Source organism: Mizuhopecten yessoensis, unplaced genomic scaffold (genome assembly GCF_002113885.1).
Source record: "Mizuhopecten yessoensis strain PY_sf001 unplaced genomic scaffold, ASM211388v2 scaffold10073, whole genome shotgun sequence".
In the NCBI taxonomy this organism is placed as follows: Eukaryota; Metazoa; Mollusca; class Bivalvia; order Pectinida; family Pectinidae; genus Mizuhopecten; species Mizuhopecten yessoensis.
In genome coordinates, this window is record NW_018408365.1 from 209,806 (window position 1) to 222,199 (window position 12,394).

A 12,394-nucleotide genomic window follows, 5' to 3' on the forward strand; every position below is an offset into this window, starting at 1 on the left:
CGGTGTCAACTGACGATGTAGGACGACACAACAGCTAAGGGCATACCACGGTGGTGTCCACTAACGATGTAGGGCGACACAACAGCTACGGGCAAACGACGGCGGTGTCCACTGACGATGTAGGGCGACACAACAGCTAAGGTCAAACGACGGCGGTGTCCACTGACGATGTAGGGCGACACAACAGTTAAGGTCATACCACGGCGGTGTCCACTGACGATGTGGGGCGACACAACAGCTAAGGGCATACCACGGCGGTGTCCACTAACGATGTAGGGCGACACAACAGCTAAGGTCATAGGACGGAAGACAGTGCTTACAGGTGACGGGGCCACGCAATAGATAAGGTTATAATGATGACGATGAACATTGATGATTGGGCCACAAAACAGCTAAAACCAAAGGACGACATACCGATGATATCGACCTTTTAAGATGTTAACTCTGTGAAATGACCTTTTGACCAATCATTTACTAAAAGCTAGTCCGTAACGTAGAGTAACCAATTTTAACTCCTAAAAAGCTAAGCCATTTCGAATAAACTTGACTTATTGAATGAACTACATGTAGTAGTTGTTTTTGGTGAATGGCTTCCCATTTTGTAGGAGATGCTGAACACTATGCTCTGAAGACTTGTGTTCGGCCATTATTGTTTGTTATATATACAAACTTTACCGCAGTAACCATAAAAGAATCGAAGACATTTTTTATTCAAAATTATGAATCGAACATGATAATTGCTGCAAAGCACACGATACAAGTAGATTTCCTGAGACCGTCTGGTGGAAACAGACCTATCTCTGGCCTTGTACAATATCGATAGCGATTGTCTACAGGGTTACATCCGCTGACACATGTACGACATCAGATGAAAAACGAGATGGCTTTTATACATCGCACACCGGAACGAAATAAGCTTGGCGCCCCGAGTTTCGTCTGGACACGGGAGCATCGTGCTAATATGATGTGAGGAGTTTTGTGTATGGACGTTCCAGTAAACTGCTGGACAGACAGCTCGGTCAATTTGACCCGTCCCCAGTGCCCCGCTCCCTCGTTTGATTTATGTCGACTCTTGGTTTACGCGATCTGATAAGGCCTGGTCATCTACATACTGCCCAGGGTCCACCTAGCCTTGGATCCACCCCATGAATGATTCATACAGTGCCCTCTTTTGGAACGGTTTATGTTTGTCCGGCACTAATGGCGACAGTTTGGTATCTGTATGTAATTCTGGGTGTCAACATGTCGCCCACAGAGACCATTGGTATATGGCGTGTTGATGGGGGGAAGCCTCCTGGCAAGGGTGAAATACCCATCTCACACTACCGGCAAACTGGCTCTAAAAGCATCCTTTTATTGCCCAGGAAGCTGGCTTCACAAAACACACCCATACATATGACAATTATCCAAGTTCTACAGAACAATGCACATCGACGTAAAACACAGCACATTTCCATGGGCTGTAGTTATTTGGTGACGTGCAAAGATTGGGTTACTTGGTTGCATAGAGAATACACTATATTAAAGTAAACCTTGTTTAGGTCAACAAATAAATTGTAACAGAAACATGTAAATAACATCTTTTTCAGTTAAACAAACACATTTGTATTACATACAGATTTATGTTTACAAGTACACGTCATGTACATACATAGGTATGCAGTTAGAATATGTTAAAAAATCCTAGTTGTTCAGTTAATGCCCACAATGTATTTACCTAACTAGCTGTTTGTTAATCAACATCACAACGTTCACACAATCTTGTTTGCTATGTGATATTCCCGATTTTTGTTTGATTGGAACTATATATAATCAATTTCAGCCATCTTGATTGACGAGTGGTTGATATATATATTTTATTTTCATAAATATATTTTTCTGCATTCATAATTGTTAGATAAACATATACATTTGAACATTATATTTGCACAATATATATTGATTGGTAAACAGTGTGCGCATTTCTATAATGTTTATGTGTAAACAAGTTCATTTATAATATCTATCGTAATTGTTCGCTGGTGAATCCAAATCAGAGAACACAGATAACAAACGAAACAGGGAATACTAAATGTCGACAGTCGATTTCTTTTGCAGCCAATGCGAGATAGAGTTTTTTAATGTGTTTATATTACTTTGTGTTGAAGCAAACGATAAAATGTATATTGAAGAAAAACCCGTGAGCGGTCTCAGGAATTTAACGTTTGTTTCATGTCCTGTATGTTTCTCTAATTACTACAACATGTAACAGAAAGGTGGTATTACTGATGTCCCATTGCTAGTATGTATCACTAGTGTCTCAAAGATTGAAATTAATTCAATTGTTCCATGGACTGAGCATATATCTAGTGTCTCACATTCTGAACGCATCCTTAGTGTCTCACAGACTGAGGGTACCCCTCGAAGACGGAATTTGTCCCTAGTTTCTCAAAGACTGAGTGTATTCCTAATCTCTCAAAGAGTTTAATCATAGTGTTTCTAAGAATGAATCTGCCCATGGTGTCTCACAGACTAAATTTATCCCAAGTATCTCACAGACTGTATTTATCCCTAGTGGATCAGAGACTGAATTTATCCCTAGTGTCTCAGAGACTGAATTTATCCCTAGTGTCTCACATACTGAATTTATCCCTAGTGTCTCACAGACTGAATTTATCTCTAGTGTCTCACATACTGAATTGATTCATAGTGTCTCACAGACTGTATTCATCCCTAGTTTCTCACATACTGAATTTATCCCTAGTGTCTCACAGACTGAATTTATCCCTAGTGTCTCACAGACTGAATTTATCCCTAGTGTCTCACATACTGAATTTATCTCTAGTGTCTCACAGACTGAATTTATCTCTAGTGTCTCACAGACTGAATTTATCTCTAGTGTCTCACAGACTGAATTAATCCCTAGTGTCTCACAGACTGAATTTATCTCTAGTGTCTCACAGACTGAATTGATCCCTAGTGTCTCACAGACTGAATTAATCCCAATTGTCTCACAGACTGACTTTAACCCAATATTTTCACAGACTGAATTTATCCTTATAGTGTCACGTACTTAGTCTATTCATTGTGTCTCATAGACTGAATGTATTTCTATCGTCTAATAGATTGAGTCTTTCCCTATTGTCTCATGGGTGTTTATGTATCATAGAGTGAATTCATCCCTAGTGTCTCACAAACTGAATTTATTCAAAGTGTCTCATAGAATGAATTTATCCAAAGTGTCTCACAGACGGAATTTTATTTAACGTTTTTCGCAACCTCAGTGAATTATAAGTGTCTTACTTTCAGTGAAGCACCTTTGAGGCGGGTTTGTAATATTCCACACGGATCCGACCTCGATGTGAGACTGGCACTTATTAACTTGTCCAAAGGATCACACATCGAGTCTAGACACACGTATAGTTATTATTGAATTAGTTGCTGCAAATTTTTAACAGATCATCTTATTTTTGAAGCTATTTGCTCAAACGTTGACATTACAATGTTGGTATTCAGCTCAGAGCTCGTTACAGACCAAGCAGCATTAATTGCGTGTGTCACCATTCAGTATATCTTTGTATGATCTATATTAGATTTGTGTGTCGTGACCACAATATAACACGAATGTGGGTTATAATCGTATAGTGTCTACTGTCCTTGTATAATATTTCCTGTAAATATATCCATGTTTAGTGGATTTTGTGCCCGTGTAGTCAACTGTAATTTATCGTTATTTTGTGCAATGTCCCTTTGTAGAATGATTTATGTATTTAATGTGCATCTGTATAGTGTGTCAAGTATGTTGTGTGTAATATCTCCGTGTAATGTGTACTGTATATAGTGTGTGATGTCTCCGTGTAATGTGTACTGTATATAGTGTGTGATGTCTCCGTGTAATGTGTACTGTATATAGTGTGTGATGTCTCCGTGTAATGTGTACTGTATATAGTGTGTGATGTCTCCGTGTAATGTGTACTGTATATAGTGTGTAATGTCTCCGTGTAATGTGTACTGTATATAGTGTGTAATGTCTCCGTGTAATGTGTACTGTATATAGTGTGTGATGTCTCCGTGTAATGTGTACTGTATATAGTGTGTGATGTCTCCGTGTAATGTGTACTGTATATAGTGTGTAATGTCTCCGTGTAATGTGTACTGTATATAGTGTGTAATGTCTCCGTGTAATGTGTACTGTATATAGTGTGTGATGTCTCCGTGTAATGTGTACTGTATATAGTGTGTGATGTCTCCGTGTAATGTGTACTGTATATAGTGTGTAATGTCTCCGTGTAATGTGTACTGTATATAGTGTGTAATGTCTCCGTGTAATGTGTACTGTATATAGTGTGTGATGTCTCCGTGTAATGTGTACTGTATATAGTGTGTGATGTCTCCGTGTAATGTGTACTGTATATAGTGTGTAATGTCTCCGTGTAATGTGTACTGTATATAGTGTGTAATGTCTCCGTGTAATGTGTACTGTATATAGTGTGTGATGTCTCCGTGTAATGTGTACTGTATATAGTGTGTGATGTCTCCGTGTAATGTGTACTGTATATAGTGTGTAATGTCTCCGTGTAATGTGTACTGTATATAGTGTGTAATGTCTCCGTGTAATGTGTACTGTATATAGTGTGTGATGTCTCCGTGTAATGTGTACTGTATATAGTGTGTGATGTCTCCGTGTAATGTGTACTGTATATAGTGTGTAATGTCTCCGTGTAATGTGTACTGTATATAGTGTGTAATGTCTCCGTGTAATGTGTACTGTATATAGTGTGTGATGTCTCCGTGTAATGTGTACTGTATATAGTGTGTGATGTCTCCGTGTAATGTGTACTGTATATAGTGTGTAATGTCTCCGTGTAATGTGTACTGTATATAGTGTGTAATGTCTCCGTGTAATGTGTACTGTATATAGTGTGTGATGTCTCCGTGTAATGTGTACTGTATATAGTGTGTGATGTCTCCGTGTAATGTGTACTGTATATAGTGTGTAATGTCTCCGTGTAATGTGTACTGTATATAGTGTGTAATGTCTCCGTGTAATGTGTACTGTATATAGTGTGTGATGTCTCCGTGTAATGTGTACTGTATATAGTGTGTGATGTCTCCGTGTAATGTGTACTGTATATAGTGTGTAATGTCTCCGTGTAATGTGTACTGTATATAGTGTGTAATGTCTCCGTGTAATGTGTACTGTATATAGTGTGTGATGTCTCCGTGTAATGTGTACTGTATATAGTGTGTGATGTCTCCGTGTAATGTGTACTGTATATAGTGTGTAATGTCTCCGTGTAATGTGTACTGTATATAGTGTGTAATGTCTCCGTGTAATGTGTACTGTATATAGTGTGTGATGTCTCCGTGTAATGTGTACTGTATATAGTGTGTGATGTCTCCGTGTAATGTGTACTGTATATAGTGTGTAATGTCTCCGTGTAATGTGTACTGTATATAGTGTGTAATGTCTCCGTGTAATATGTACTTGTGTATATAGTGTGTAATGTCTCCGTGTAATGTGTACTGTATATAGTGTGTAATGTCTCTGCGTTATGTGTACTGTTTATAGTGTAGGATACTCCTGATCTACACTATCGTGTAAATGATGATCCGAAATCATGTCATAAACACTTGCTTCCACCTGATATAATAAACTTCCTAGAAGAACAAGGCAGATCAATAATCTCGCCATAATACAGACGTTTTGTGAATTTTCAATTTGCCTCGAATTGTTATTGCATAAATATGAGGAAAAACCTACACTGATGTATCTTGTTTCGTATCACGGTGGTGCTTGGTTGGCATGGTAGGTCTAATTTGGGAGGAGTACTTGTTTGACAGCCCGGTCTACTCTTGGAGGGGAAAGAACGCCGGCACGCAGCTACACAAGTGACTCAATTTTTAACGAGCAAGTTTTAATCTGGGAGAAATAATATGGATATTGTCTTTTCTAAGAATTCAACATGTTTCGGTTCAAGCCATCTAGAAAAATGGCAGCTCTATATTTTCAATGATTCATTAGAATACAAAAGTCACTGAAAAGTTCTCTACGTTTGATAGAGAGGAAAGCCGATTTCCCAATCTACAAATATAATTACATCGCCTTATATGTAGCAAGCGCGTCGCATATATATGAAGTTGTAGTTGCCATACATCTCCGCCATACTGGGAGCGGGCCTGATACGGACAAGGTGCCGAACGTTATAAAAACATTTTAATTGACGCTAGAACGAGTACAGTGAAGTAAATACATCTCTCAAACAGACGGGAATACAATGTTTTATTTTAATAGCTTTGCTTCTGAGAATGAAATGCTGTAATTGAGTGGCAGGTTCTAGTCGGGGCCGATATGTCATCTACCGAGATCCGGGTTACAACGAAGTGGTTACAAATGTTAGCCAAGACAAACGTTTGTAGGGAGTTAATCCGTGATTCACTGCGCATTAAGGGATAATGTCTGGTTTGCCAGTATACTCTAGAATAGGAATCCATTTGATGTTGTTTAATGCATGATCACATGCAATAATATCCATGCGGCGTTTGGCCTGATCGTGTGAAGGTAATATTGATATGTTACAGGAGGTCGTCTCGGGTTACTAATATTACTCATAGGTTATACATGTAGATTGTGAGTTTTAGGGCACTTAATATAGATTTATAAATATCAGTGTATCGTCGTGGCTGGGGGTGGGTGAGGGAGGAAGATTATTGTTAATACCATTATTGGCATGACCCAGAGCCCCGCCCACTTGCCTGGGCAGTGACGGCCGGCAGCATGACGACGGCGTCCACCCTCTGCTGCAGTAGTCAACAGACTGCGCTCCGCGCTTCATCTTGTTACGTGCTCGAGCCGGTGAAGGCCTCTTGTCAAGCAAGCAAACCTGCTGTAACACTGGCCATGTACTTAAGCTGTATTCTAAATAAGCTTATGGGATAAATTGACATTCATGAAGATGGTAGATTCCACAAGATCAGTTGAATCAATTTCCTATTGACTAAGCGTTTTTACGACACAGCCTGTTAGGACGGACTGGCAGGGTAGCGCGGGAGATGAGCGTTGGGCCTCAAGAGGACTTAGGAGGATCAGTTGTGACAAAGAAGGTGTTGTTAGTAACAACGATACTCTTCAAATAATCACAAAGATTCGTCTGAAGACGACTTTGAAAACACAACAATGCATTTGACATAGTGTTGTTTGCACTGTAATATTTGTATATAAATAGAGATAATATTTGTAACGTTAATTCATAGTCGTATTTAACGTCTACATTAATTAACATGTACTGTGAATACGCAATCGACCACTAATTACTGATTTCCGACGCGGTAAGATCTGCGTGATGGTTAAATGGTTAACTCTGTACCATTTCCCTGAAAAACACTCGGCTTCCGCAGAGGAAGAACGCAGACTAAAAAAGCCACCAATTAGTCCTGATACAGGCTTGTGTACAGGCAATACACCACCAATTAGTCCTGATGCAGACTTGTGTACAGGCAAAAAACCACCAATTAGTCCTGATCCAGCCTTGCGTACAGGCAATATATCACCAATTAGTCCTGATACAGGCTTGTGTACAGGCAACACACCACCAATTAGTCCTGCTACAGACTTGAGTACAGGCAATACACCACCAAGTAGGCCTTATACAGACTTGTGTAAAGGCAATAAACCACCAATTAGTCCTGCTACAGACTTGAGTACAGGCAATACACCACCAAGTAGGCCTTATACAGACTTGTGTAAAGGCAATAAACCACCAATTAGTCCTGATACAGCCTTGTGTACAGGCAATACAGCACCAATTAGTCCTGATACATAGTGTGTAATGTCTCCGTGTAATGTGTACTGCATATAGTGTGTAATGTCTCCGTGTAATGTGTACTGTATATAGTGTGTGATGTCTCCGTGTAATGTGTACTGTACATAGTGTGTTATGTCTCCGTGTAATGTGTACTGTATAGTGTCTCAAAGATTGAAATTAATTCAATTGTTCCATGGACTGAGCATATATCTAGTGTCTCAGTCCATGGAACAATTGAATTAATTTCAATCTTTGAGACACTATACAGTACACATTACACGGAAACATAACACACTATGTACAGTACACATTACACGGAAACATAACACACTATGTACAGTACACATTACACGGAAACATAACACACTATGTACAGTACACATTACACGGAGACATTACACACTATGTATCTGTACTAATTGGTGGTGTATTGCTTGTACACAAGTCTGTATCACGCCTAATTGGTGGTGTATTGCCTGTACACCACCAATTAGTCCTGATACAGACTTGTGTACAGGCAATACACCAGCATGTAACAATACACACTCATTGCCAAATAAAACTTTGATGATTTAGTCTCTCACCAATTTATGATGCTGCCATTGGACGTTGGGCTGTGACCGCAGCCACTAACCCCGGTTATGTGAAGGCAGCTATTATAATTGTGAAATCATACCGCATCCTGTGTCTCGAGGATTAACGAGGCAATGACCCGTTCTAACAGATAGCCAGTGATATCGGTGCTCTCAACGATTTCTCAAAACCCCATGTATTTTAATTGTATAATTTGCAATCAAATTGCTCATTTATTCTACATTTTTTCTCAACAATGTGGCAAATGTACGGCTGCAATCGATTACCAGTTGCTGCGTACGTTATGCCACCTAGCGGTTATACACCTGGGACTCCCTTCCATTTATGGGATCTGCTCTCCCTGCAAATTGTCGTTACATGATCCGAGGGTTACCACATTTTGTGGTAAAGGCGATAGCCACAGCTACTCGGGGTATTTAACCACTTATTGTAGTTTTATGACCAAATACAAGTAATGACCAGATTAATTGAATGTCCATATTTGTATATGTCAGATAATTCGGGGTGCCAAAGTTCGGTTAGCAACAGGTATTACACAGTCTGGCCAGGATAACTTGAAAGTTTACCACAGTCTGGCCAGGATCACGTGAAAGTTTACCACAGTCTGGCTAGGATCACGTGAACGTTTACCACAGTCTGGCCAGGATCACGTGTAAGTTTACCACAGTCTGGCTAGGATCACGTGGGATTTAACCACAGTCTGGCTAGCATCACGTGGGATTTTACCACAGTCTGGCTAGCATCACGTAAGTAGGGCTGGTTGTAATTGCGTACTAATTTCCCCTTCCAACACGTGGTACACGTACCGCTGTCCGGATACGAACACGCGGCATCACTGCCCGGATATAAACATGTGACATCACTAGTACTGTCCGGATATAAACACGTGACATCACTGTCCGGATACGAACACGCGGCATCACTGCCTGGATATAAACATGTGACATCACTAGCACTGTCCGGATATAAACACGTGACATCACTGTCCGAATATAAACACGTGGCATCACTGTCCGGATATAAACAATCGGTAGAACTCTCCCGCTATGAACACGTAGTACAAGTACCAAGGTTTCTGATTGAAACATGTACAATGTACTAATGTTCGGGTATAAACTTGTAATACATTTGTACTACGGTCCGGCTAGAATTACATGCTACATGTGCATGCTACCACTGCCTGAAACATTACATTACGCTACATGTAGGTTGCTCATCTTATTAAAATACATTATTTCATATTTTGGTTGGGAACATTTGTATGATAGACCGGTTTGGAAGCCATTTGTTACCGGTATATACCCTAGTGCCGTTACACAAACGTTGGAGGCCGTTCACACAACCACGGATCTCAAATATTGATATGTACATGTACACTGCACAAACACCGTGCTAAATCTGGTTCCAGGGCTGTTCATAATTCAACTCTTTCAAAATAATTTGATAATTTCAGCTTGTGAAACATTTGTTCACGTGCACCGTCACGAGGAAGCATAACTCAATTTCCTCGGTGTGGAAAATTGAATATGCCCAACACTCTTGGCTGGAATTAACGAAAATTAATGGTAGTCACTATTTGCATAACACGATAGAGAAATGCAAATGACGTCACAATGCATTTATGAGTCATTTGGAAACTAATTGGAAATAAATGAAATGAAAAGAAAATATTCTGCGCTGTAAATTAGGTTTCTTCGATTAAACGACTTCTCCGCTTGCATGCACTGCTAAGTTCCGGTTGAAATACTGGCTTTCCTATTAACAACAAAAACCGCGCGAGCCTGAAATGGATGTGCTGCCTAAACAGAAAAGGCGAAAAAACTAACATATTCACACTGCATAGAAATAAGCATTAAACCATGCATCGGTTTGGTAATTCAACCTCAAATATTTTTATATTTTTTTTTTATATTGCAGGAATGGGTAGATGTTCACCTACGATGGAATGTGAGTGAATACAAAGGTGTAGAGGAGGTTCATATGAAACCAACCGAGCTATGGACACCGGATATCAAACTTTACAACTAGTAAGTAATACAGAACATTGACACAATAATGATAGTTATATAACTAATTAGTAACAGAGAACATTGACACAATAATGATAGTTGTATAACTAGTTAGTTACACATGACATTGACACGATAGTTATATGACTAGTAAGTTATACAGAACATTGACACGATAGTTATATAACCAGTTATATAACCAGTTAGTTACACACAACATTGACATGATAGTTATATAATTAGTTAGTTACACACAACATTGACACAATAGTTATATAACTAGTTAGTTACACATAACATTGACACGATAGTTATATAATTAGTAAGTTACACACAGCATTGACACAATAGTTATATAGCTAGTAAGCTATACAGAACATTGACACGATAGTTATATAATCAATCAGTTACACACAACATTGACATGATAGCTATATAATAAGTAAGTTACACACAACATTGACACAATAGTTATATAACTAGTTAGTTACACATGACATTGACACGATAGTTATATAACTAGTAAGTTACACACAACATTGACACAATAGTTATATAAGTAGTAAGTTATACAGAACATTGACACGATAGTTATATAATTAGTTAGTTAAACAGAACATTGACACGATAGTTATATAATTAGTAGGTTACACACAATATTGACATGATAGTTATATAACTAATAAGTTACACACAACATTGACACGATCGTTATATAACCAGTTATATAACCAGTCAGTTACACACAACATTGACATGATAATTATATAACCAGTCAATTACAAATAACATTGAAAGGATATTTATATAACTAGTAAGTTACACACAACATAAACACAATATTTATATAACTTATTAGTTACACACAACATTGACACGATAAGGATGGTTATATAACCAGTAAGTTGCACACAACATTGACACGATAGTTATATAACCAGTCAGTTAACCACAACATTGACATGATATTCATATAACGAATAAGTTATACACAACATTGACACGATAGTTATATAACAAGTTATATAACCACTCAGTTACACACAACATTGACATGATATTTATATAACCATTAAGTTACACACAACATTGACACGATATTTATATATCAAATAAGTTACACACAACATTGACACAATAGTTATATCACTAGTTAGTTACACATGACATTGACACGATAGTTATATGACTAGTAAGTTATACAGAACATTGAAACGATATTTATGTAACTAGTAAGGTACAGATAATATTGACACAATGGTAATATAACTAGTAGGTTACACACAACATTGACACGATATTTATATAACTAATAAGTTATACACAACATTGACATGATAGTTATTTAACTAATAAGTTACACACAACATTGACTCGATAGTTATATAACTTATTAGTTACACAGAACATTGATACTATAGTTATATAACTAGTCAGTTACACACAATATTGACATGATAGTTATATAACTAATACGTTATACACAACATTGACACGATAGTTATATAACCAGTTATATAACCAGTTAGTTACACACAACATTGACACGATAGTTATATAACCAGTTATATAACAAGTCAGTTACACACAACATTGACATGATAGTTATATAACCAGTTATATAACCAGTTAGTTACACACAACATTGACACGATAGTTATATAACCAGTTATATAACAAGTCAGTTACACACAACATTGACATGATAGTTATATAACCAGTTATATAACCAGTTAGTTACACACAACATTGACACGATAGTTATATAACCAGTTATATAACAAGTCAGTTACACACAACATTGACATGATAGTTATATAACCAGTAAGTTACACACAACATTGACATGATGATTATATAACCAGTCAGTTACACACAACATTGACAGGATATTTATATAACTAGTAAGTTACACACAACATAGACATGATGATTATATAACCAGTCAGTTACACACAACATTGAAAGGATATTTATATAACTAGTAAGTTACACACAACATAGACA

At 37.9% G+C, this 12,394-nt stretch overlaps 1 protein-coding gene across 4 annotated transcripts in view; it reads left to right on the forward strand.

Moving 5' to 3' along the window:
* LOC110459468 (neuronal acetylcholine receptor subunit alpha-10-like) overlaps positions 1 to 12,394 on the forward strand; it is a 231,082-nt gene that overhangs the window by 157,219 nt on the left and 61,469 nt on the right. For all 4 annotated transcript variants that reach the window (XR_002463897.1, XM_021511743.1, XM_021511742.1 and 1 more), the window contains one exon: positions 10,296 to 10,405. Coding sequence is in view for 3 of the 4 variants with exons in the window: in XM_021511743.1 (XP_021367418.1) it covers positions 10,296 to 10,405 (110 nt within the window). In the remaining variant the exon portion in view is untranslated. The remainder of the gene's footprint in view (positions 1 to 10,295; positions 10,406 to 12,394) is intronic.